Source organism: Hippoglossus stenolepis, chromosome 22 (assembly GCF_022539355.2).
Source record: "Hippoglossus stenolepis isolate QCI-W04-F060 chromosome 22, HSTE1.2, whole genome shotgun sequence".
NCBI lineage: Eukaryota > Metazoa > Chordata > Actinopteri > Pleuronectiformes > Pleuronectidae > Hippoglossus > Hippoglossus stenolepis.
Genome location: NC_061504.1, coordinates 15,550,785 through 15,577,164, shown reverse-complemented (window position 1 = coordinate 15,577,164; position 26,380 = coordinate 15,550,785). Strand labels below are relative to the sequence as shown.

The window sequence follows — 26,380 nt, the reverse complement described above, 5'->3', positions numbered from 1 at the left end:
GAGGCGCTGTGGAGTGAGAGGGGGGGGGCGGCACCGGTGCTGCCGAGCGGACACACGGAGGCAACACAGCCGCTGAATCACGTCCTCATCCCCGCAGAGCTGAGCCCGAGCACCGGGGGGGGGGGTTGAATGTCTCTGGTGACGTGGAGGTAATGAAATCTGTGACACGTTAAAAACCGGAAACACGTGGAAACTAAAGTATTTCAACCACAAGTTTTACACTGAAGCTGAAAACTAGCTTGTTGCCTGTTAGCTTAAGTGCTAACTTCCGGTTTTACACTCACAACAATACACTTTAACGCAGTTTTTAAATCAACGAAACGGTTAATGACGTTTTCAAAGTTCAAGTTCACGCTGTTAAAGTCAGAAAACGACCTACCTGTTAAAGAACTACAACTCCCACATCCCCTTCCGGGCTCACAGCTTCCGCGTCATGTGACACACTGACGCCAATCATATCAGAGAGTATTGCTGCCCCAGATAAATAGGACAAACCCCTTTTAATTGAATTGACTACTTCTTATATTTTCTGATATTATATTTTAAAAACACATAGATAAACAGCTATTTTTTTTATAGATTTTACTGCTTCTAGTATTTTATGTGAATATTGATATTTAAAAAAACATTTTTTCAACAGCTTCCGTGTCGTGACCCAAATCATATCAGAAAATATATCACATAAAATAAAAAAGACACAACTCTTACACTCATATAGATTGTATTGCTTTTTATATTTCTTATTCATATATTTCTTTCTTTCAATTCATTCTATATCACGTGACCCAATGATTCCTATTACCCTAGATAAATAGGACACACCCCTTTAATTTAATTTGAGTACTTCTTAATATTAATATTTATATATAATAAAAATCATATTTTGTTCCAATAGCTTCCACGTCATGTAACTGACTCCAAACTAAAGCTGAATTGTTTTCTTACCCTGGATGAACAGGACAAATTCTAGTGTGATAAAACAATACAGCATTGGTTTGGAGTCAGTTGGTCGCATGACATGACAGCTATTGAAATATGTTTTTTTAATATTAACAATATATATTAATATTAACAATATAAATTAATGTTTTTCTTCTCTTTGCCCACAGGTGACTGGACAAAATAAGAAGATGTGAGCTACTGGGGATAACTCAGCAGTGATGGGTGAGTAATCAGAGATTGAATTGCTTCTTTCTTGACCCATGTCCCACGAACCTCCAGCAAGTGTTGTGGAAATCCACACTCTAGTTTTTGCGTAATCCTGCTGACAAACAAACAAACAAACAAACAAACAAACCAACTTTTCAACCTCAACCGTAGAGAATCACTGAGTGACACTTAACTGCAGTTGCACAGCGTTGACCAGACGAGGTCACTGTGCATCCAGGGTTTTTCTAGCAGCTGCTTCTCGTGAGCGACACAAACTTTTCTTGAACTCAGTGACTCAAACTGTGCAGAAACACTGGTTTGATTATTGTCACTGCTGTATTCCTGAAGCTGCTTCATTATTACTCTGATCTTACCAGGACGTCAGCCTCTTCAACTGTTTTGTATTTGATTGTAAACCAGTTGGATGAGGTTTAAACACACAGGAGTCCTACTGTGTCCCTCATTCAGAGCTGTGTCTGTGTCTATTCATAGACCTCGTCATTTGTTGTCTGTCTTTGCTGATGGACACAGTTGTCCCTTGAGGGACCTTGATTATACTGGAGCCACCTGCTGTCCTCATGTTGTGCACAGGCATGTTGCAGCACAGCTCCGTCCACTCCGGGATGAGACAGACGCGGGACATTCTCTCACAGGCTTTAAGACTCGTTTCGTGGTCCTTTAAGGCCACGATTATAATCTGAGCTCCAGAAGATTTATAGCAGCACTGAAACATAACGCCCAGGAGACAATGTGTGATCTACAGCAGAATAACTTATCCTAAGGAGGTGGCTGTTAAATTGGGATTCTCGCATGCACCTGTCTCTCTTTGTCACTTATCTCATCCTCTGAAAATTGCATATGTCCTTTTCCACTGATAACTCAAGACGTGATAACATACATTCTCGACGTCGGCGTTTAAATGTTGCCTCGTGGGTGCAATTACGTTTTAATCTTCTCGGTGCTGAAAGCAGAGAGCCTCCGATAGCAAGAATGTTTTCATTACATTCCAAAATGGCGACGAGGTCGGAGCAGTAAAGCTCATCTTGCACGTCGTTGTTCTTTATGAGGGTTTTTTATGACGCCGGTCTGTCTTCAAACTGTTTGTGTTTGCAGGGAAAACTTTAGATAAATAATAATAACAGATTTATGGCAGCAGATGACGCTGATAGATGATACGAGGGAGTAAAACGTTCCGATACCAATGTACTGGCTGGTATATATATACATGAAAACTGGTAATGATTAGTAAAAAATGTTGTTATTGAATCCTTATGGCAGTGAACTGCAATTGAGGCTTGATTTTATACAGTTTAATCGTAACCTTTATTATAGATAACTATAAATAAATGGATAACACAAATACAACCGATTCATAGACCTTGAATTCAGAAAATTAATGCACATTTTCTGTATCGTCTTTGACTGTAAAATAAGTTTTCATTTCGGCAAACATAAACACGGATACCACTTTGTCTGTCAAAGGCTCATATCGGCCGATATTATCCATAAATCAGTCGGGCTTCTCTTTACGTACAGATAGATTCACACATTTCCATTTACACTTACAGTCATTTATTTTGACTCAAAAATAACCTTTGTCTGTTGGTGTTAATACCTTGAATATCCCCGGCACAGGATATTTAAGGTATTAGCTCAATTTGGAAAATGTGACAGCTGTAGCTTCCCATCATTAAAATCCTCGCTGGCTCTTACGCACTTAAGAGATCGCAATTTGCGTCGCTAATGGAAGTTCTTAAACACTGCCTGCTCTTCAGCGGTGGCAATTAAACCATCACGACGGATTAGCAAGTTCCCAAAACCGCGGCTCAAGTACGTCACTGGAACGATCCACGATTTGTGTAGGAGTTGTGTTGCGTTGTTTTTTTTCTGCTTGGGAATTTCTGCCTCTTGTCGGTGCAGGCGGCTCCGGGGGCCTTTAAAAGAATGGATTGTTATTTGTTCTTGTTTTGTGGGACTGGAAAGCACAACTGTGTGTGTCTGTGTGTGTGTGTGTGCATCTGTTGTGAGTCTGAAATAGTCTCTCATCTTGTCCTTACAAAGGAATGAGGAGCCCTGCAGGGTCAGAGTCGACAGCAGGGGGTCTTTAGGGGATAAGTGGGGGTGTATGTGACTGACAAGACTTGGTGAAGGAGAAAATAGACCATTCCATCTGTCTCAAAATCCGCCCCGCTGCTGACCCACACTCTGGAGACTGTGGTCAGCTCTCCGGTCACATGGTGATGGCGAAAGCCTTAAAAACCCCCCGAGCTACAAGCCCGAGACCCCAGTCGTCTCTGAAACACCAGCTGGTCTTGGTGTTCCTCCTGCTTTCTCGTGCCCGTACAGCTTCCGAGGTCCCATCATGTCAGACACTGAGGAATTTGTGGAGGAGAATGAGCAGGAGGAGGAAGAAGAAGAAGAAGAAGAGGAGGTGAATGAGGAAGAGGAAGAGGAGCAGACAGATGATGAGGCAGAGAAGAAAGAGGAGCATGCAGAGGGGAACGAGCAGGGAGAAGGGTCTAAACCGAGACCCAAGACGACTTATGTGCCAAACATTGCTCCTCCAAAGCTCCCTGATGGTGAGAAGGTGGATTTCGACGACCTCCACCGCAAGAGAGTAGAGAAAGATTTCAATGACCTGCAGACGCTGATCGAGCTGCACTTCTCCAACCGGCAGAAGGAGGAGGAGGAACTGTTGGCGCTGCGTAGCCGGATGGAGCACCGTCGCTCTGACAGGGCCGAGCAGCAACGTGTCCGCACCGAGCAGGACCGTGAGCGCCAAACGCGGCTGGTCGAGGAGAGGACCAGGCGTGAGGAGGAGGCAGCCAAACTGCGCGCCGACGAGGAGGCCAAGAAGAAGAAGATATTCACCAACAAGTCCTTTGGTGGCTACCTGCAGAAGGTGGACCAGAAGAAGGGCAAGAAGCTGACGGCGCGGGAGGAGAAGAAGAAGGCCTTGTTGGAGCGCAGGAAGCCGCTCAACATCGACCACCTGAACCAGGAGAAGCTGGCGGAGAAGGCGCAGGACCTCTGGCAGTGGCTCCACCAGCTCCACGCCGAGAAGTTCGAGCTGGCCGAGAAGCTCAAGAGGCAGAAGTACGACATCTCCGTGCTCCGAAACCGAGTCAACGACCACCAGAGGGGCTCCAAAGCGTCTAAGACCTCCCGCAGCGCCAAGGGCAAGGCAGGCTCCTGGAAGTGAGCGGCCGAAGTCACGGCAACTGGACTGCCAAGTTGTTCCTGGACTATTTGGCTTGAATTTACAACTTGTATCATAGAAGTTATCCCAGGGATCAGGCCAGCCGGGGAACTGAAGTGAGAGAATTGAAGTTAAGGAAGCCACAACATCTTGAACGACATTTGAGTATCAACATTCACTGTATTCGTCTGCTCACAAGCTGTGGTTGAAAAGTTTGTTTTATTTTACCTCTTGTGTACTAACGTTTTTTCACCAACACATTTGTTCACGATTACTTTTCGTTTATTCCTTGATCTGAATTGTGTGTTAAATTGTTTTAAAAGTCTTCATGTAAGCTGCCAAAATTGTTTTTGTTTCCAATAAATCACGAGTCAAACCTTTTGAAACACGTCTCTGCTTTTTGATGGAAGCTCTGTAACTTTTTAGAATTTGACGGAATGACTGTGTCTGTGTGTGTGTGTGGGGCTTGTTAAATATTTGAAAACAGGTGTTGCACAGCTGATTTCTTTACGCAGCTGATTAAGTCTATTTTCAGCTCAGGGCGAGTCACAAAGTGGAAGAAGCTTCACAGAAAGGAGTTTGAGTTCCTAAAGGTTTCATACTAGAATGACAAAGACACAAAATCTGCGATCTTTTTAATTTTGTGCAATTTGACATGAGTACAATTTAGATTTAAGAAAATTCCAATAATAGACCACACGCGTATTATCGGCTGGATCAACAGGTTACTGTAGCAGCTGCTTCTATTTCAGTTTCTAATCACTTTCTGGTTTCGTTAATCAAATCAGGATTATGTATCATAGGGCCACTCACTTTACATCCACTCACTTTCTGTGTCCTGAAAACATCCTCCTCTCGGTCAAGTCAATGTCAAAGTAAAGAGTAGTGTCACGCTATTCCCTCTAGGTGGCACCAGAGCACCAGTTTGTGGTGTACAACTTTTAAAACACACTGTTGGGAAAAGGTGCATTACACAGCAGGATGCTTCTGTATGTCTATATTATACATATTTCTTTTTAATTTGAAGAATCAAACACTTTCCTCTGTTTCATAAACCAGGTATGTGTTTATATTTATGTTCCTTCTCTTGGTGTAAAGCTTTTATATCCACAAACTCTATTGAAACCAAAAATGAGACTTCGAACAGGAAATCTACGTCTATTAGTTCACAGAGAAAGACTTTTTCACCACGTGAGCGCATGTCAGTATAAAACTCAGGTACATCTCTCTCCCCAGAGTTTCTATCTTTCACGCTTGGACTCCCTCTCGATGCCTTTCCACCCCTTTTCCTCCCATGACCGTGATGAGCCATTAAAACCTTCCAGAAACGACAGTATGTCAACAGGTTACCATAGAGACAGGGGAGAGGCTGTCTGTGTAATCAGGTCTCTGTAAACCCCCCCTTCCTCCAGCCTCAACACACCCACTCCACCAGCATCCTGCTGTATCGGGTCTGTATTGATGAGGTTGTGAAAAATGTCTGACCTGACAGCATCCAGGGGGGAGGGGCATCAATCAGCTTCACGTGTTGCACCAGGGAACAAGATGTTCCCAAAAATCAAGGTGCTGGAATTAAGTTGCTGTTGGAAATCTGGATTTTCTGTCGGCCAATCGTTCAAAAAGGCTCGATGCTGTACGTGTGTGTGCAGCAGGAGCAGCAGCTACAGGGTCGTGAGTCGGGTGTTGTCCCGTCAGCTCATTAACATCCAGCAGAGACCACAGAGTAACGTGCGCTCTGGTGATTGACAGCTCCTCGGCCTCACTTTGAACCCTGATCAGGAGCTTATTATCCCGCGTGGTCGTCCGTTCCGTATCTCCATTTTAATTAGAGTGATTGTGACTGGTCACTGTTCACTTGTTGTTTTTATTTCTCGCCACTGAAAAAGTCTTATTTTCCATGAAACAGGATTAGAAAGCTGCAAACAAAAATACAAATTAACTGTGTTAAGAATCCACATAATCCAGATATGTGACCGTGCCTGAGTCTTTGTGTTTCACAGGCGTACTGATGTGATGCTATTCAGCAACACTATGAGCCGTTAACACTTTTGTTTCAGTGTTTAGCCTCAAGTCCCTTTTCCGGGCACTTGAGGATGTAATCACGCTCCAGAGTGATCTTCACGTCAGCCCGAGTTTGGCTGCAGAGAACATTAAAGTGCTGTTTGTACATGACAACAGGAGCTGGTAGAAGGTGGAGGTGTCATCGCTGCAGTGATAAAGTGACTCTGACATAAGCTGCTATTGTAAACACAAATACACAAGAGACACAAGAGGGTGGATGTAAACGTCTGTATAGGGTGAGACAGATATTTCCATTTTTTTTCCCACTGTAGATAAACCAAAACTGGAGAATATTTGGTATTTTTGATGAACTGATAATTTTTCTGTTGATCAACTGTTTCAGTTCTTAAAAAACCAAAGAGTCTGGCTCATACAGATTATTCTTACAGCTCCACTCATCATGTTCATGTATACAAATGAACAACACAGTCACATGCAGTTTATAATCATAAAACACCTTTTAGAGGGTGAAATGGCTCCTTTTCCTGGAGAATATGAATATTTCTACCACCGGCCGAGTTCAAATTAGGACAATAATCACTTCAGTTAAATGAAACAACCACTGTTACTCATAGCTTTAACATTAATTATGCAGAGAATTGGGTACTTAAGCAATAAGCACCCTGCCACGCGGCACCTCGTTGAATTAGGTGCAGGTTGGTAAGTTTAATGATCATAAACAATAAAAGTCACAACACGTGATGCTGTTCTTTTTATTTTTCACCTTTCTGTAAGGTTAGCGTGTTTCTTATGACGAACATATGTCACTGCGCCGTCCTCACATGCACACGCACCGTAACAGTGTGGATCCCACTTTAGAGACATGCTCCGGCTCCGGCCCTGTGGATAGATGAGTCCGCCCCGGAGACTGGGCCATTCTGGCTTATCCCCAACCTCCTCCAAATTGAGGTGGGAGTTGGTAGCGGCCAGAGGTATAAAGGAGGTTTAGCCTGTCTGACAGGGCATTCATCACTGCACCTCCTTAGCATCCTCCCAAGTTTTCCAGCGCCGATCCCTGCGGCTATATAAAGACGTGATGTGGCCGTGCATCCTATCAGCGCCTCGCTGCGGCCCTGTGAGAGCGAGCTCATGAGTACATAGCTTTAGTGTCTGTCAGGGCTGGAATGCATCAGTCGACTCCACAGTACAGTCTCAGTGAGAATAGTAACAGTGGCTTCAGATCATGCAGCTTAATCTGAAGATGTTTTCTACTGCAGTTTAATTAGAAATATTCATTTTCCTGTGTTGTGACATGTTCCATGGCTTCATGTCTCTGAAGAACACTGGTGACTCGTTTTCATTCCCACTAATGTGAGGCAATGAGTAAAAATGAGACTTATCTTTTCACTTTATTCATTTAGAGAAACTTGCTGCAACTGTTAAAATAGAAACAAATTATAGTTGATAATATATGATATTAATATATTAGAGTTTTCTTGGGGCCGATCCTGAGGTCGATGTTGGGGAGTAAAACATTTGGAATCTGTGGAAGAAAACAAACCTTATTCAATCCCCGGAATTTGAAAAGTTAGATTTTTCTTTTGTGGCATCAAAGTTTTGACTGGTGAGATTTCATTGTGTGAATAAGTGCTAATAAAGCTTCATACACTAATAGATGTTGAAGTGCACATCCTCTCTAAGACTAGACACTAATGCTTTAATAACACAAGAGGAATTACTGAAGAGAGCTGATGTCCTTTCAGAACGTGTTCCTGTTTGTGCTTATTAAAAGATCTCATACCCACTTGATGTGTGGGAAATGCAGATGTATTGGACCGTAGGATGCTACACTTCTGTATATTGAGTGAGTCATTGTGTGCGTGTGTGTGTGTGTGTTGTCCCCGTGTCGTCATGCATCTCTATAAATACAACCCACACTAACGTTCTCCTGGCGGCGGCGCCCACAGACACACTGTAAGAACACAGGTCCAAACTATGACTCACTCAGTGGAGTGTGTGAGTTCAGGCTGTTCATTCATGGACAGACGCATCAAATACAATCATGTGACATCACACATCTGTTGACTGCTGTGAGCGCAGGCGTCAGACGATGAGTGAGACACACTGTGTGGGACGAGACGTGCGTCCAGGACATGATGTATCGAGCTGTAAGGGACATAGTGTTCGTATCGCGTCTGTGAATGGACGAGCAGCATTTGATCGGATATTAAATTCACTCAAATTAAATGGAAGTGTTGACTTGAAATGTTGCAGATGCCGGAACCACTTTTCCAAGTGTACAAAAAGTGCTGCAATTTGTGAGGGTTCAGTTTGGCAAAGGCATTTCGAGGTGTTTTTCTAAAGCTGAAAGCCTGAAATAACAAACGTGCCTCTTTCATAGCGTCGCCGTATAAAAGCTTACAAATCTCAAGAGATTCTAGTCCAGCTGTGGTGGAGTAAAAGTAGAAATAGATAGACAAACGTGTACTCAAGTGAAAACTTTACTTCTAAATAGACAAAGGTTTAAAAGTACTTGCCGAGTGTAGCCACTTGCGACGGTCTACTGCATCATCATGGTTAGTATCGGCGGTGACCTATAACCTGCCTGCTCTAATCGGATCAGTCGACCAGTTCCCCTGCTCGTTGTAATTATAACTCCAAGACTGTAAACATGTTAAACTGTAAACTTTAATTATTTTACATGTATCCAATGACTGGATCTAGTTTTTAGTTTTGTGGCCACTGTCTATGTGGTCTAGTCTTGAATAATATCCAGTTTAGTCGTGTGAAAACAAATAATCTGGCTTTGTTAGCGTGTTAAATAACCATTTACATCTTTACATGTCATTCACAATGATTGGATTTCAACTCTTCATCTTACAAAGCAGTTTCTTCAGCCTCACAGAGCTGCATTGGTCTAATCTTGTTTAATAATGTCTATAATACATCTATCATAGTGATGTTGTGACCAATAATCAGACTGTGAGTGAACGTGCAGACGACAACTCCTGACACAAAACTTTTGTGTATTTATTTGTCTGCACAGAGATCTGATTTCTTCTTCTCCATCCTTCACGTCCTGGCCCACCTGTTCCACTCGGCCCATTGGATTTCTACTGTGGGTTCATCACTCGCCATACCTGAGGAAGAATGAGCGGCATCTGATAAACGACTGTATTTAGATTCAAGCTCACGTCCTCCGCCGTGTTCTCTGTCTGCCGGCTGATTCATGTCGACTCCTCCACCTCTGCTCGCCATGTAAATCAGCCGAGACACTGGAGTGGCCTGATCCCAGCGGAGCCATCTCCTCCCACCGCGTTATTACCACGTCCTCCCACCACGGGGACGGCACTGATGATGGTGCTGCCGCTCACACCTGTTGGAGCCGCAGTGAAACCAAGGTTTTTCCCAGAGTAAGTGGCGTCTTAATTGGCTTTCTCACAGTAATTGTGAAACTGGGCTTAATACCAGTGTGAGTCAGAGGGTAAAGAGGGAGAGGGAGCTGGATGATCTCACAGGAGGAAAAACCTTTGAGACCTTAAAAGGATTTTAGTCCTCAGCTCTGGTTGTGTGAGAACGTTCACTGGGGTTCATTTCTTATTATCTGGACACTTGGATGGTGAAGCACAGAGATTTGTATTATATGACGAAACCTGTGATTTTAATGTTTCTTTAAACATTTTTATGATCAGACTCACAGGTGTTGGTGTATTGTGTTTATTCTGCAGAGTTTTCTGTCTAAAAGTAGCTTGAACGCATCTTGTCAGAGAGGAAAGTTTACAGTAAACTCTGTGGCCCCTTCCTCGACCATGACCACGTCACGTCAAGACACATTTATTTATGTGGCACATAAAAAACAGCAGGATTTGAGCCAAAGTGCTTTACAATCATGGCAAAGGAAAGTCATATATGTATGGATATAAAAGAGTAAGAAGTAAAATCCTGATCTGGATCCAAACCAAGTTCTAATGGGTTCCTCCTTAGGTCAGACCCCCTCACTGAGTTGTTTTTTCATAATCCTGCTAACTAACTAACTAACTAACTAACACACTGATGAAAACCTAACCTTCTTGGTTGAGGTACTAACGATGTCTCCCATGAAGATTTGGTTTGCTGACCCTCCCTCTGTGGAGCAGTCTTTACTTAAAAAGCATTGATCTTCACTGTATAATGACCACAGTCAATAAAGCAAATACCAAAATATCCCCAGAAGTGAGTCAGAGATGGAAAATGTCCGCGAGTAATTGGTATTTATTCTGTCATCGCCCAAACTATGGAGATCATTAACGTGAGCTTAGTAGCAGATCTCCTGCCCTTCTCTCCATAGAGAAACATTATTATATATGCAGCTCTCCTGGTTAGAAAACATCTGGTTCTATGATTAAAATCCACGTCACAGGCCTGTTGTGCACAGCAACTTCAGAGGAGAAGATAACTCTGACTCCCAAGAGGCATTTTGGAAGGAAACTTCTAATCTCAGAGCTGAAAATAACATCTATAATTGTAATTGATTCACTTTTAAATTCAGGATAAATAGGCAACTGACTTTAAGAGTTCGAGCCACGGCTGTAAAGTTGAGGCAGTGGAGGCTCATGGGTATTCAGATCATGCCTAAATATGATTTTTCAGAAACAAAATTGAAATAATTAGTCATAAAAACAACCTAAAGGATCGTACGATTTATCAGGACGAGCTCCACATTTCCACGTTTGGTATTTCAGGAGATATTCACAAAATTTAAAGAATGAGGAAAATCTGAACTCAACGACTTATCCCACTTCACAACTCTACGCGTCGATCTGCTCAGTTAAATTCACTTTTTTTTAACGGAATAATTACGACACCTCCCTAATTACGCTTCAGGGGAAATTCTAAAGGCCAAAATAAAAAAAAAATTCACACGTTCAGCTGGTGTTAAATGTGAATCCTCGTCGCGGTTATTCATGAACTGGACATATTTTGTCAGGGCAAATCAGTGGAAGGAGGAGAAGTAATGAGAGAGGATTCCTGTGCTCGTACCCATGGGGTAAAACATCTATTTATAGCCACCTACATCAATATGTTTTCCCTCTGTCGCCTCCGTCTAATGCTTCAAAAAGCAGCTCCTCAACCTTTCATCGCCTCGCTGCCGGTGATGCCTGGTTCCTGGTTCCTGCCGTTCACTTGACAGACGCTCGCCGCTTTTCTTCTCTTAGTATTTGAAATGCTCGAAAACATGCTGTACTCAAAATCTATTTAACAAGATGCACGCTGGGTGTCTCACTTTGTAGATTACAGGAATGCGCACATCAAAACTCGACCTTTTCTCTCAGCGAGGACAAAATGCACATTGGCAGCAAATATAAGAGGCTTCGTCCGACCCGACATTTTTACAAGAAGCTGATACTGGTGGTGATTCAAATTCAATCCCATCCTCACGTCATTACTTATCCTCCATTCCAAGACAGGAGGGGGGAGCGTTAATGTCAGACGTAGTGTGGAGATGTAGATGAGTTCCTGTGCCAGACGGGAGGAATCATTAGGATAACACAAGACGACTCTGAACAGATGTTCCAGGGCGACAGAGAGGTTCCCATTCACATCATGGAGGGTGACATTAGAAGAAAGAACGAGCGTGTGTCTGTGCTTTGTTTTCACGTCTTCTATGTCTGTGCTGGACTCTTTATCTGATACGACAGAATAGTCATATTTAACCGGCTGGAAATCTTACACAACATATTTTCTGATATCTGATTTACGTAACCCAGCGCCGACCGGTTGCACTCTAAGCATGACCACATGCCGGAGGGCCGTGCGTTTTTATAACAGAGACACTCAAGGCCATAAATGCTACCGTTAGGCTGTAATGGGCGGCGGCTATTACATAACTGTCCCTCCACTTACCCCCTTTAACTGTCATTGTTCTGGGAATAGAAGCAGCCCCCCCCCGCTGCCTCGCCATTAGTGATCTGACCTCTGACCCTCTGCATCCAATGAGCCGTGGCATACCCAGCAACACTAAAGCAAAACCTGCTCATTCACAACAATATCTCCCTCTGTGAAGTACCAGGCTCTGGGAAATGGGATGAATACAACAAGCATGTGAAATACAACCCTGGTTTGACAGAATATGATTTGCTCTTGATTCGATTATAGGAGTTGATGTGAAAAGAATGAAATATTTTTTATTAAAAAATGAGGAAAAGTCAGTTTTTATTAGAGCCTGACCAGAAAGGGTTTCTGGGGTCTGATGCTGGTTTTGATATATCAGCCAATATCTGTATCCTTCTGATGTTATTAGAGCAATATGAAGAAGAACAAAATTCAAGTGTAATGTTGTAGTAAGATGAGAATAAAGTTGTAATATTACAAGAATGAAGTCGTAATGTGATGAGAAAAAAGTCGTAATATTACGAGATAAGAAAAAAAGAAGCAAATAAGCCGCGAGGGGAACCAATGCTCGTGTTGGATTCCCTCTGGATCCAAAATTACCAATCTCATTATTTCTTGAGAAACAACGACTTTATTATTACATAAACATCTTCTCTGCATTGTTAATTGTGTAAAATACAAGTTTTCATATCAACCTATATTGTCAAACACAAACGCTGATATGTCTGTGAAAGGTGCATCTCCACCGATACATCTAGTTTTTACCATCTTTGATAAACCAGTGCTGAATAATTAAAGTTATTAAAATGTGGAAGGTAAGAAAAGAGAATAGAAGTTGTTACTATTCATAACAGAGTCTCTTCAGAGAGTGGAAGTTGAGAGAAGCTCGCGTCTTCTGCGTTGATAGTTTGAAACTGAGATGTTTAATTTGATGACTAATCTCGCAGGTGCGTTGTTGACGTGCACCACGAGGTCACATCCAATCTCCGTGGAGCCGCGGTGTTAAACATCCAGCACAAACAATCATTCAGGAAATGACTAAGCTTTAATTACACGTATCACCACGCCGAGCTATTAGTCGGGGGCTAACTACAGATAGCGCTCCACTCTAAATATGGGTTTAGCGTTCGGAGAGTGGGCAGCTTCTATCGCCAAGGAGACGAACGCGACACCCCGACCTTTTGTGTTTCTGGGCAATATCGTGGATCAAAGGGAAGTTGTTGTGCGGTTCGCGCTTCTCGCCGAGAGATCAAAATGTGCTTTTCATGTTTCACCATCAAACGCGTGCAGGAGGAGACGCAGGGAAGCATCCATCAGAGAAGCTCTTTATTTTTTACTTACAGGCCTTGAGTCCCTCAGTCGAGTGGTTATCCAACAGTTAGTATTTGCTGTGTGAGCAGTGGTGGAAGGGCACAGTGTATTTGTAGAAAAACATGCAGTTCAGCATGTGTTGCAGTATTTGTAGGGAATATAAAAGGGAAAGGCTGCCCATCTTTACACTGGCCTCCTGTCTGCTGCTGGTTTATGATGCAATTGAAGAGTTTCGGGACAAAACACATTTCTGATTTGTTAAGAAAACCTCAACGTTTGCAAGATTATGCAAAAACTACGACACAGATTTCCACAAAACTTGGTGGGAGGGACACGAGCTAAGATCCAATCACATTTTTGTACATTTTTTATCGCTTTCAAAAAACATTGCAACCTTTTATTTTTAATTTCCCAGAGATTAATTCATGGATCTTGATGAGAATGCAATTTGGTGCAGATCCACAGGAAAATATGGATTTAGCTAATTAAATTCAACCCTTCGGTCTAACTGCCTCTTCTTCATATTGTCGGACATTGCTTTGACAATCCGGTGCCTTTCGATATCTTATGAAAAGCACTTGCCCTCGAAACTCGCTTCACAAATACACTTTGTCTTGCTTTGCAAATTGTGGAAAGCACAAATAAGAAATGTTCTCTCTCTACTATTTCATCTCACGCTGTTCGGCACGCTGTTGTATTATTCAGGGTAATTATGCTTTAAATGCACACAACACACTTCTTGCTCTCCACTTAGGGGGGAAAGGAGAAAAGTTATTCTTGTTGTTGTCTTGACAGCGAGTTGAAAAACCCCACTTACAATCGTCCGCTTCGGAAAACAAGAGGAACGAAGCATTAAAAACTATGATGTGTGACGGAACCATAATTAAACAGACAGTGTGTGTGTGTGTGTGTGTGTGTGAAGAAGATACGACCATAGACTGTATATAAAGATGGACGACATGACATCTCCTGAAAAGTGTAGGTATAGTATAGGTCAGAAACCCCTCCTCCTCCATGTTAGTGGGTGGGACGTGAACCAAACCTAAGGGAATGTACTTGTCAGATAAAATGTTCTTGAAGATGGTTTCTGAATGAGAACGGACTCCAGTCATCTGCGTAAGATGGTAGCCTTCATATCCCAAAATATTTTTGCCTCGTTTCTGGATAGTGGGAGGAAGTAGAAGCCAATAGCTGTGTCAGGGTCCAATTGCTTTATAGTGTCACGTCCGGGCTGTCCACGAGGACGTCCAATGCTTCAGTGCCGAGGTTCAACTCGACTGGACACAGCTAACAGAGCAGTAAACAGGGGGCAGTAAAACTGTATTGTCATATTAAACGGTCAGCTCTGTTTCTAGGCAACAGCAATAAGGGCCGGATGAGCTGATGTGTGACGCAGATCCCGGTGAGACTCTGTAGAACCCGAGCGTCTCATTTCGGGTTCTGCCGCCCCTGAATTGAGACACAGCTCACGTATCAACCCACAGTGCAGATGTTAGCTTTAGCTTTAGCCCTTCATTCAACGACACACACAGGGATATGTTATAACTCTTGATTTTTTATTTTTTTATTTTGTTAAAATACATATGAAACAGATACAATAAATGATATCCCAAATGTTTACTTTAAATCTTTACAAAAGTTATCACAAACTGTACACGTCATGACAGTGGGGGGTGCAGCTGTTCTCAAATTTACCGTAGATTCACTCAATATGCAAACAATCACAGCGATCAAAGCTCTAAACTGCTCTAAACATGAAGTTACTGGTTAAGGTAAGAGTCGGCGTCACTGGGTTCCCAGTTGGACTAATTGCTCACAACTATTACAGAACGTGTATAAATGTCACTCGATTACAAGTCCGCGCTGTTCAAATTAACACCAAACAATAGAAAGACACGTTGTGAAGACGTCTCTTCGTTTCTTTTGATCATTTTAACGACAACTTATTTTTTAAAATATATATATATATATATATATATTTAAACAGTGCCATTGACAAGTATACTGTATATATACAAATGTAAACACACACAAGTTTGAAATGTCACATCCATTTCCCCTTCAGTAAGTGATGAACAACATGCTACACGTAGAAATATTCAATATCGAGGGCGGCACAGGGAAAGATGCATCGGTACGTGTGCAAGTTAGATAACAGTACATAGCCTTTTTCTTTCTATTTGCTATGTTGGGTTTTTATTACTCACAAAGGAGAAGCTGAGTCCGATGCACTGAGCTTAATTTCATATGGCTTAATGTAAAAAAACATCAACAGAATGTTTGCAAATGTTTGAAAGTACATGTGTATCTTTCTTTTTTAAAGTTTTTTTCATGGATTAGCAATTCCCTGAATTTGTAACAGGTGAAGAAAAAAGCTGTACAATAAAGTTTGGCTTTTTTTTAATTGATCGCCGCGTCTCTACCGCGCTAATTAACTGACTCGGGTCCCTGATTGAAGACTCGTCATGTGTGTGAAGTCACTCACTCACTCACACCTGCTCACTGTCACTATGGAATAAAAAAACAAACTACTCGGTTCATCTTTGTGCCGTTAATTGATTTTACACGAATAAAACCACATCGTCCATAAATAAAAGCAACAATCACACACTATGCTAAGTGTTTTTTATCTTAATTAATAATAATAATAATTTGAAGCCCTCTATTTGTGTTTTTTTGCAATGTGCAGTAACTTTTTTTCTCATATTTTGTATTTGATCTAATCTAATCTAATTTACTTCTATTCTCTTAATTATAATAACAAACAAACAAAAGCAGGCTTATCACTTTTTTGCTCGCAGTTTAAAATCACGACATTGTTCTGGGCCTTTAATGTGCACTTGATTGCTGCATAAATAATATGATATAATAACACCACCAGTATGTGACGTGGACCCAGTTTACTGTACCTGCTTAGTTTCCTGCTTTTTTTGTTCATATTTTAAAACTCTGTGTTTCACTTTTAACACTGCACAAGAAAATGTTTTCGGGATGAGGACTGATCTGTGTGTTGAACGAACATGAAGGTAACTTGGATAATGAGTTGATGACTGAAAAGTTCAGTTACAATCTGGATACTGTGTTCTTCATATGTTTAAACGTTGATGTTAAATGTATTTAACATGTATTTTATCTTTTTAGAACTAATTCTTGAAGTAGAAACACAAGGGACATGTTTAGGCAGGTAGTAAATTACCTATATTCAAACATACCTGTAGTATGAGAGGATGATTAAATAATTTCTATAAGCTACTTGTTCAATTTGCAATTATATTCTGACATCTATCTGGTGAATACAAAAATAAATATGAGATTGTAATCTAAAATTAGGTTTGCCCGGTTTTTGGAAACGACTTCACTTTATAGTTCAAACACACATCTTGAATCTAGTTGCTCTTCATCTCTCTGTACATATGTTTGCTACATGTTTCTGCTTCTCTAGATCCAAGAGTCCTGTCGACGGTTCTGATATCTGCAGGTAACAATGACTGGGAAATTTACCCAGAACATGTAGACGCTCAATTACCTGAAAACTAGATCAGGCCTCGCTGGATTTAAAGACTATTCCTCAATCAAGTAAACGCTTTAATGGCACTGAGCAGAGTAGCCCTTTTGACTTTGTGCCATTTCAAAGTAAAACGCGGTTTCACTCCAGCTCTATAACTCACTCCAGGGCCCAGAAATACTGATTGAATAGCTGGACGTGAATCGCTGAGGACATCTCGCAGTGAAGTCTACTATTCATGTGGTCCGCAAAACAAAACGTCACAGCAGCTGTAGGAAAAACGAACTCTCGAGTTGAGTGACAGTTGGTGCTGTGCATAGCCGGCTCTGTGGAGCCCTTCAAGAGCTGCAGCTTGAATGAGTGAATACACACAGTTTCATCACAACCTTTGTTTTTTTTCCACAGGTAAGAAACATGTTGGAATGGATTCAGTTTTTTTCTGCACAACGTGATCACAATAGGCAACACAGCTTTGCAGCAGCTCTAAGCAAACGTCTGTTCTCTCTCACAGTCCCGTTATCACTCTACCTGTGGCCGTCTCACGGTGTCTGCGGCGGTTTGGGGGAAGGACACGACCCTTGACTCTCAAAGCTCGCTGCTCTTCCGGGCCACTGCAACGTAAAATGTCACACAACACATTCAAGTTTGACGGAGCCATTAGACATACGGTTTGGAAAGTGAACAGGTATTTCTCTTGTGCTGAGGACGCACTGTGATCATGGGCAAACAGATCATTTCAGCCCAGTGGTGTCAGATCGCATGAGCAGATTACGGCCGAGGGAGCCGGATGCAGGTTTAATATGAGACTCCCTCTGGAAAGAAGCACAATCTTAAACAGGGGCTGTACAGCAAACGCATTTCCTTTGTCAGATACTCTTGAGTTATGTCAGAATATTGTCAGGATTGTCCCCAAAATGGTCGAAGTAGGAATTAGAGCCTGACCAATACAGAAAATTCGGATCTATCGGACGATATATGTATTCAAAAAAGTTGCTATGTTTCCTAAGACTCTAGTAGGAATCATACTTTTATTTTGCCCTATATGCAGGTTGGAAATAAGTTCGACTTAGTCTCGAGTTCAGACGTGTGATCCCAAACTGACGTGTGCACCCATCTCCTCCTCTGAGGTCGGAGCCCTTCTCTGTCCTCTGACTCTTTACCTTTCTGCCACCGCTCACAGCATGTGGTCCATTGTTTCCACTTAATTTTGCCTATGATCACAGTTTTTTTACATAAAGACGTTTTACCACTGAAGATGAGTAATCACCTGTGTTTTCCTATTCGTCAGGTGGTGGGGGGGGGGCGGTTTCGGCAAAAGAGGAAAAAACATGGATAACATGAAAAATGTGAAAACTACTGTGAACGACGTGAAAAAAGATCTGCCTCTGTCAAATGATAAAAAAACGACCTAACAATTTCAAAATTGACTTTTTTTACACATGGTATTTTTTTTGATAATGATATTTTCAACAATACATCCAAGAGTTAGGTTTCGGAAATATTGTAAGAAGTTTGCAAAGCTCGTGACTTCTCTATGAGAACTGGACTTACGACTCTAAATCATGAAATCATCCGTTTTGTCTTATTTCTATATTTGTACGTTCCTGGATTTTCTCTTTAAAATAAAAGCGAATTGACCAAAAAAAACGTGATTTAATAAATCTAAATGCATTGTTTTGACTATTCTGATGAAACTGGTATTGTGTGGGATATATATTGAATCCAGAATAGATAATAATAAGTACAGGAGATCATTTAGAGGCCAGATGTTTTACTTAAAAGACCTTAATTACCCACAATGCTCTCAGAGTAGAAAAGGAAAAGTGTAGTTCAGTGGCAATGCTCAACTTTCAAACATGGGATGATCTGGTTTCGTTGTCACATTCAGGAGCTCCTAGAAAGCTCTGTAAATATGAGTTCTTTGAGACTGTGTGGGGGGGGGGGGGGTGAAGGGATGGAGGACGACAACATCACTGTACCTCTCCCAGCGCGTGCCAGTGTGTGATGGGCTTCCGTGGATGCGCCAACATTTCGTTCCAGTGATCCCGTCCAAGGCCCTCGGCGTCCGGCCCGGCGCGACACACACCGATCACCTCATTGTGTCCAACCCTGTTAGCAGCAAAACACACACACACACACACACACACACACACACACACACACACACACACACATTAGCACAGATTTAGATGCACATAGTTATGTGTCCTGTAGTCCGGGTACAGATACACAAAGAATGACTGTGCTGATTAAATAAATGTGTTATTCACTGGGTTTTTAGATGAGAAGAAAAAGTCTTGGAATGTAGCTGGAGGCTTGTCAAGGTCGAGCCTGAACCAGGAGAAAGAACTAACTGACCTCAATTTCACAAACTAATTAAATGTGTTTCAAAGCTTTTTCTTCCGTTATCATGTCCCTAAAAATCCTAAACCTAAAACAAATGAGGACATCCAGCGAACAGCTTGTACGTCTCCAGCTTGGACTCACCGATCGTAATCCATCACCATGATGGACAAGCTGACTTGTTCCACGTTCTCGGGGGGGATGTCGAAGATGATCGCCTCGTTGTACACGGGGTTGAGCGTGCTCTTCTTGGTCGTTGTTTTCCGCTTCTTCAACCTCCGTCCGTCGCAGATCAGATACACCTTGACATACGGATCTGAGAGACACAGTGTGTTGATATTGCCGTTAAATGGGAGGATTTAATAAAGAACTAAATGTTCAGGGGGAAGCAGTTGAATGTCAGAGAAACAGAAAATACAAATGGCTTCTTTCGAGTGAAGCTTGTGCTCTTATCGCACTTCTCTCCCGCTCACACTTGTTCTCAGTGGCCTCCCCGTATCTCTTCTCCCCCATTTCCATTCTAAGTGGACACCCACTGTCTGTTTTCAACTAAGTCTGAGTTATGGCTCAGGTTGAGCGTTTGAAGCGAGCCACATTTTATCCGCCGTCGGGGGTTACCTGAAGAGCCTGTGATGTCCATGGCTTTGAGGTTTCTGCATTTGATGACTGTCAGGGTCATTCTCCCCGCTGTGGGGAGGTAGCACAGCGAGTACATGATCTCTCCGAGGTCCACGCTCTCCTGAGGAACACGAAATCAAAACTCAATTGAATGCATTTTGTACATTTTTAAATGATTTGACTACTTATGTGATTAAAACTGCCAAAGCAATGTTAAGTAAACTAATAATCATAAAAACTATTGCTGTTTGTGTTTTATGTGGAGAAACATTCGACTCCTGTGATAAAATGAACTAGTTGGACTATAAACAGTTTATGAAGGAAGACTAAGAAAGATGGCAGAGCAGCGAGCACAGCTTGAGTTTGGGTATCAGTACATTTTTATATTTAAGTCAAAAACATCATCTTGGCTTCAAAAACAATGTTGGGTTGGTGGATTTTCTTCGCATTTGTGCAAAGTTTTGTCCAAAACTACTTTTTTCAAAGGTGTCATGTCTGTATTGTAACTTGTATGACTATGATAATACGAATAGATTATTTCCCCATTAATATGCATTGGAAATATCACATTTCTGGCCAAACACTACACGTGAACTTGAATCTCCAGGACAAACCTTTTTTAAAAGCATCCCCATTCAATTCAACTGTCACCTGTACATCATGACATTGAAGGTTTCCTCTTTGAGATGCCTGGAAATGTAACTTTTCATATCCATGGTAATATTATACACACTTATGTGCTATAGATGAACACACATCAGGTATAAATACCATGTTGTTGAGAGGGGACCTTCAGTATTCTTTAATCTACATTTAAATACTGGACATTTGAATAAAGGTCATTTTTTAATGTAAGTCTACTATAGATTTCCATGAAATTAACAATGTCGCACAGACTATGTGTTAATAACTTGATGAATGCCATCAAACTCAATTAAGGAAATAAAGATTCATATCTGGTGAGGTTCTGAACTGAATAAATAGTTGTGTTGTTAATTTATCTTACAGGAGTTAATGTGAACCTGAAAACAAAGACTCACTGTTTATCACCCTGATATAAATCCTAATTAAAGCAGAGGCTCGTGTTTATGTAGGAGTGAAATGTGTTTGTGTGGGCTAGTGTGTTACATATGACACTGGTGTTTACATGACATAACCGTGTAAAGCCTTGTTTGTTTAACTACTTTGGAGATTTCTCACGATTTAGTATTTTTACTCTCATTTGCTATATTTACGTGGAGAATACCCAGCAAGTTTTTGGAAAAAAACACGTGTGGGTGTTTGGCTGCTGAAACGCATTCCCCACAGCCGTTGAATTATGCAGCGTGCTCCACCTGCCACTTCTTCTAACTGTTGACGAATTCGGGCTCTTAGGAGTGATTCAGACAAATACCTCCTGTTAAGACCTTTTCAGAATCAGTACAAGTGCCCCCTTCACTGGGGATTTGTAGGAAGTTTGCTACATGGCGAGAGTGTCCTCGCGTGTGTGAGGATCTGGCAGCGTGCGAGTGTGAACGCCGACTCACTGTAGTTGCTGCATGAATATCCTTCCACACCACCGCCTCCCTGGAAAGATCAGAGAGTTCAAAGAGGTTGTCCACCACCACCTCGCCGATCATGTCGTGGCTGGTGAAGCGGTCAAAGTCGTACACGCTGAAGTGCAGCTTGCGGTTGCAAATCTCGTCGTACACGACGGGGAAACAGAAGGTCTCGTCGAACATGGGGTTCAGATTCTTGCGGTGGACACGCGTCTGGAACTTCTTCTTCCTCTCCGGCAGCAGGTAGATCTTCACGTACGGGTCGGAGGTGCCCGTGAAGTCCTTGGCCGGCAGCTCCAAGGCCTTGAGGATCCTCACCACCAGAGCCTGATCCTCGTAGTCGTAGCGCAGCGAGAAGCTCAGCTTCCCGCACGTCTCCACGGGCTCAGTGGCCTCGCCCTCCGAGTCCACAGACTTCTGCTTGTACAGTTCAGGTTTTATTCTTCCGATGCTCACTGTCGAAGACTGGCGGAGAGGCACGGCGTCCATGCTGAAGTCAACGCTGGTGACATTCATCTGACGAGGCAGGTGGCGCCTGAATGAATTGTGCCTGTTGAGAAGGGAAGAGGGCATCTGGTAAATGTCTCGAGTGTCAGTGTTACGCATGAGTGGCTTTGTTATGATGGGCACTAATGGTTTGTCAGGAGAGGGTACATCTGAAAAAGCATGAGGAATAATAATGTGGAGCTTATGGAACTTGTTTTGACATATTGCCGTCTGGAAGAGGAGCTCACACATGGTTCCTGGTGGTTTGTTTTGTCTTTTCAGGGAAGAAGCACAGAAATCTAGATTAGAACAACCAGCGGATGCTCAGATAATCTAGTTCCACATAACCAGAGGTCTCAGGTGGCTGTTGCGCCCTCTATGGGTCACTCCCAAGACATGTACCAGTGATGACTCTTTGAGGCGTATCTTTCAATTTGCTTAATGCATGTAGACATGTTTTAAATGCCAACAATGACCTGGACAAACACAGGATGTACATATCTGTTCCGTGAGCTTGGTAACGAGGGTTATTATTCTTAAAATCAAGACTACACAGAAGATTCAACCTACTGCTGTTTCTCCTCCTTGAGAGAACATCATAAAACCACATGTGGTCGAATAGAAAGGTTTCCTCCTTTTTTGTCACCTCTGAAAAAGGAAAAATTCAGCATTCAGATTTGAAGCTCTTATTAAAAACAATTACCCCGAATGCGGCAAATTCCTGAGGTTTACATCTTTTGAGGGGAAAACCACCGTTGTGTTTGACTTGCCAATGTTGTCACCTAGCAACTGGCCCTCCTCCCCGTCCGACAGTCAGACAATCACAGCGATCTGACAGCTGAGGCACAAATGATACGGTTCCGAAAGAACAGCTGCAAATTGTAGTCTAGACGCAAAAATATTGTCACATAACAAAACATCGAAATTTGATTGAAATGCAACTAAAACTAACTGATCAGATCGGCTGCAGCTATTTGCTCTGCGGCTCCTCGTGGGTTGTGTGGCCAGCTTTAAAGTATATATTCATATGCACTGATCCCATCCTGCTCAGAAAAGTCTCCAGAATGATCTCACAGACAATAAAAAAATTATGCTCAACCCATTAAAGCTATTTGGATAATTGGTTTAGTGACATATCTCAAAATCCAAATGCCTGCTAGATCCATCCCCTCACAAAGCAGATGTCTTAACATGGGGTAGAAGACTGTGGCTCATCCGACAGGAACAAAAAACAAAGTATTGACTAATGCAGACGACTGTGGGGACTGCGTTTTATTCCACAGCCATCTGCATTATTCAACAGCTAAGATTAGTTATTTGTCTTCATCTTACAATGAAGTAAAAATCAATTATTTATGAGTTGTGGACTGTTGTTTATCCAAATAAAACACTATGTGTATATACTGGGCTGTAGGAAAATACATTTTTCACCCTTTTCTTACCTTTTGTGCACAACATGATTAATCGTCCCTCAGTTAACTGCCCTGTCATTAAAGAGCATTTATATAAACCCATCAATGAATGTTTAAAAGAGAGAATCTGGATAGAAATTGGTTAAGAACATCTACCATCTCTTTGTTGTAGTTTCATTAGGTTTTAAGTTGCATTCCTCTTGAACTCAGATTGACCCTAAACGTTAAAAATCACGAGTCCCTGTCAGAAGAGTGGGTGGAAGGACTGAGAAAGTAGCAGGCGCTGTCATCTTTCACCTGGCCTCTCTGTTTCTCCGGTGGGCGTGTTACTCACCACGACCTTGGACTCGATATCATTTAATTAACGAGGCCCAACGATAAACTAAAGCAAGTGTCAGTAACTGCTTCTTCTTCTTCTGAGAAACCGAGCGCAGCTGCGTGGCGTGTGTCACCAGAAACCCAACCTTCCACCGCTGACAGCTCCCACCCCACAGCACTGCTTATTATGGACGATCTACTTTAATCACTGCTCTAGAAAACAAAGAGAAGCAAGAGCTGATTGTTTAATCACTGTGGTTGCTTCCCGTCGTTACCATGGCAGCGTGACTTGTGATTATAGGTTTCAAACCGAAGCAGAGAGTTGTGCCACGGCCCCCAGTTGACGAGCCTATACTGGAGGAGGTGGTGGGTTTTTTTTCCAGTCAGACGTAGTGAAAGACACAATTTGATGTGGGCGACAGCGTTTCAAGGTCGCCGGCCAGTTCATGATGCTCAACGTGACACGTGCCAGACCAGCTCCAGGGCTGCGGCCACACTGTCACCAACTGCCAGGAGGTTTTTTTTTTTCGTGTAGGCAACAGTTTTGTATCGTAGGGGTCAGGAAAACAAACTGAAGTGGGTTACAAAATTGCTGTCATTACACTGTGATTGTAGGCAGATGAATAGGCCCAGTGGAGTGGTTATGCAGGGGGTCATGTACCTGGAGGAGGAGGTGGGCTCTGTGGTCTGTCTCTGGATCTTAGCTTGCTGGGTGAGCTTCTCCCTCAGGGCCGTCTGCACCTCGGCAGGGATGTCCGGGGACGTCTGGCTGATCTTCATGGCCGCCTCCAGGAGCTTGACCGTGCTCCGTCCGCCCACCTTCACTTCTGGCGGGCGCTTCTTCTCCACCTCTGGCGCTTTGCACTCGGTGATCGGCGGGGAGTTGGGTGGAGGCGCCTCGGGGAAGCCCACGTGGAGACCATTTTCAGCGTGGGCTGACAGAGCTTTGCTCCTCCAGATGGGCCAGCACAGCTTCCAAAAGACAAAGAGAGAGACTACCAACAGGGCGAGGCCACAGAAACCTACGACCACGGCAAGCAGACTAATAGAGATGTCTACACGTAACCATGGAGAGACCAGTAGAGGAGGACAGAGGAGGAGACAAGAAAAAGGGGGACAGGAGAGGCAAGCGAGGGACAAAATATGACGGACAAACATGCAAGGGAGAAAGAGAAAACAGGAGAGAAAGCAAGCTGTAAGAAAGAGGGGGCAGCATGTGCACCTGTTTGATAAAGCAGGACAATATAAAGTCATTTAAAACCACAGTAGAGGAACCAACAGCATTAAAGAGAAACACATGTTCATGCCTGAAGAGACGGAAAAACAATCTGGTGCTTCCATCTGCTCCTGAACATCTCCTCTTCTCTCTCATATTTAGACGTAGAGTTTATCATAATGTAAGTTTAATGCAGGAACTCGCTGATAAATCATATTGCAAAGAGAAGAAACTAGAGAAGGACGTTGTTTAATTTGTCTTCAGTGAGACATCCACCTCTGTGTCTCATCCACCTGTTGCTGCTCCATCAGTCTGAGCTGCAGCAAGATGCGCAACAGGTAGAACATAAAAAAAACACTTCACCGCGTAAAGACACGTTGCGCAAAAAGCAAAGTTTTAACAGGTGAGAGGTAAAGTGAAGATTTATCCAACTGCTCAACGTCTTCATTTCAACAAAGTGTGGAATTCAAGGGAATTAGATTTAAAAAAAAGAAAGACTTTTTTCCATTTACCTGCGTGTCCTTTACCTGGTATGTTGCTCTCCAGGGGGAATATATCCGAGCATTTCTCCCGGTCGACGTGGCCCGTGAGACAAAGTTCCGTCACGATCTGCAGAGCCCTCTGGCACAAGGTGATGCTGTCCTCCGCCCGGACACTCATGTCTCTCCTGTTAAGCCATTGCACGCCGGAGGAGCCGGGGGGACGGTGGTTCATCTGGGCACCGGTTACGCGCCGCGCTGTGCAGCCTGTGCGCGGAAGACAGCGGCGAGACGCGCTGCGTCCTGATCCATATCCAGTGCGCGCGACGAGCAGCGGCGACTGGCCAGCCCAACCCTCCGCGCGGCCAATGGCTGTGCGCATTCCCCCCCCCCCACGAGAGGGAGCGACGACCTGTCTGTGTCCCCGCCTTTAGTCCAACACACGCTGGGCTATCGACTCCACTCCTGCCTGCCCCCACCCCAACAGGGTTTGTCCCCGGTGACACTGGATACCACAGTCCTGCACAATAACCCCCCCTCCTCACGTTTATATTCCCACCTGTCAAGCAGATGGAGTTTGGATTTAACCCCAACAGAAAATTGTAAACTCCAATAGAGGGAATGTATTTGTATATTTGTACATTTCTATATATTTTATGGAGTATTTATTGTCTATACTTGTGTATCTGCTATTTAGCTGCATTATACTACATCACTACCTTAATATAGATGTATTTTTGCTCACATAGTTACATTAATATTTGAACAATTCATTAAATAAGGTGTTCATGGCTGTTGAATATTCTTTATTTGATTTATTTGATGAGTCAGAAAACAGCACAATAAATATGGTTGTTTTTTTGTCCACTTCTTTAACATTGTGAGATCGAGCATCTTTCAACATTTCTCGTTGATTTCCCAGAGGATTATTCAT

The 26,380-nt window shown here is 42.8% G+C and overlaps 2 protein-coding genes across 7 annotated transcripts; one reads left to right on the top strand and one right to left on the bottom strand.

Moving 5' to 3' along the window:
- tnnt2c (troponin T2c, cardiac) lies at positions 1–18,845 on the top strand. Of its 2 annotated transcripts, XR_004694528.2 has the most exons (4): positions 1–149; positions 1,110–1,164; positions 9,396–9,762; positions 17,548–18,845. XR_004694528.2 is itself a non-coding variant. In XM_035147048.2 (3 exons), the coding sequence occupies exon 3, from the start codon at positions 3,512–3,514 to the stop codon at positions 4,349–4,351; it is 840 nt and encodes a 279-aa protein (XP_035002939.1). In that variant the 5' UTR covers positions 19–149; positions 1,110–1,164; positions 3,211–3,511; the 3' UTR covers positions 4,352–4,729. The 2 variants fall into 2 exon arrangements, 1 of the variants encoding a protein (XP_035002939.1); XM_035147048.2 differs by lacking the exons at positions 9,396–9,762; positions 17,548–18,845 and adding an exon at positions 3,211–4,729 and having other exon boundaries at positions 19–149.
- Positions 15,146–25,801, bottom strand: syt10 (synaptotagmin X). Of its 5 annotated transcripts, none has more exons than XM_035147040.2 (8): positions 25,480–25,801; positions 24,413–24,806; positions 21,524–22,085; positions 19,998–20,118; positions 19,524–19,695; positions 19,016–19,145; positions 17,748–17,848; positions 15,146–17,647 (listed from the first exon to the last, which is right to left on the bottom strand). In XM_035147040.2, the coding sequence occupies exons 1-7, from the start codon at positions 25,679–25,681 to the stop codon at positions 17,768–17,770; spliced, it is 1,662 nt and encodes a 553-aa protein (XP_035002931.1). In that variant the 5' UTR covers positions 25,682–25,801; the 3' UTR covers positions 15,146–17,647; positions 17,748–17,767. The 5 variants fall into 5 exon arrangements, with proteins under 5 accessions (XP_035002931.1, XP_035002930.1, XP_035002935.1 ...); XM_035147039.2 differs by having other exon boundaries at positions 24,413–24,973; positions 25,495–25,673; XM_035147044.2 differs by having other exon boundaries at positions 24,413–24,973; positions 25,480–25,614.
- Between the last annotated feature and the right edge of the window lie 579 nt (positions 25,802–26,380).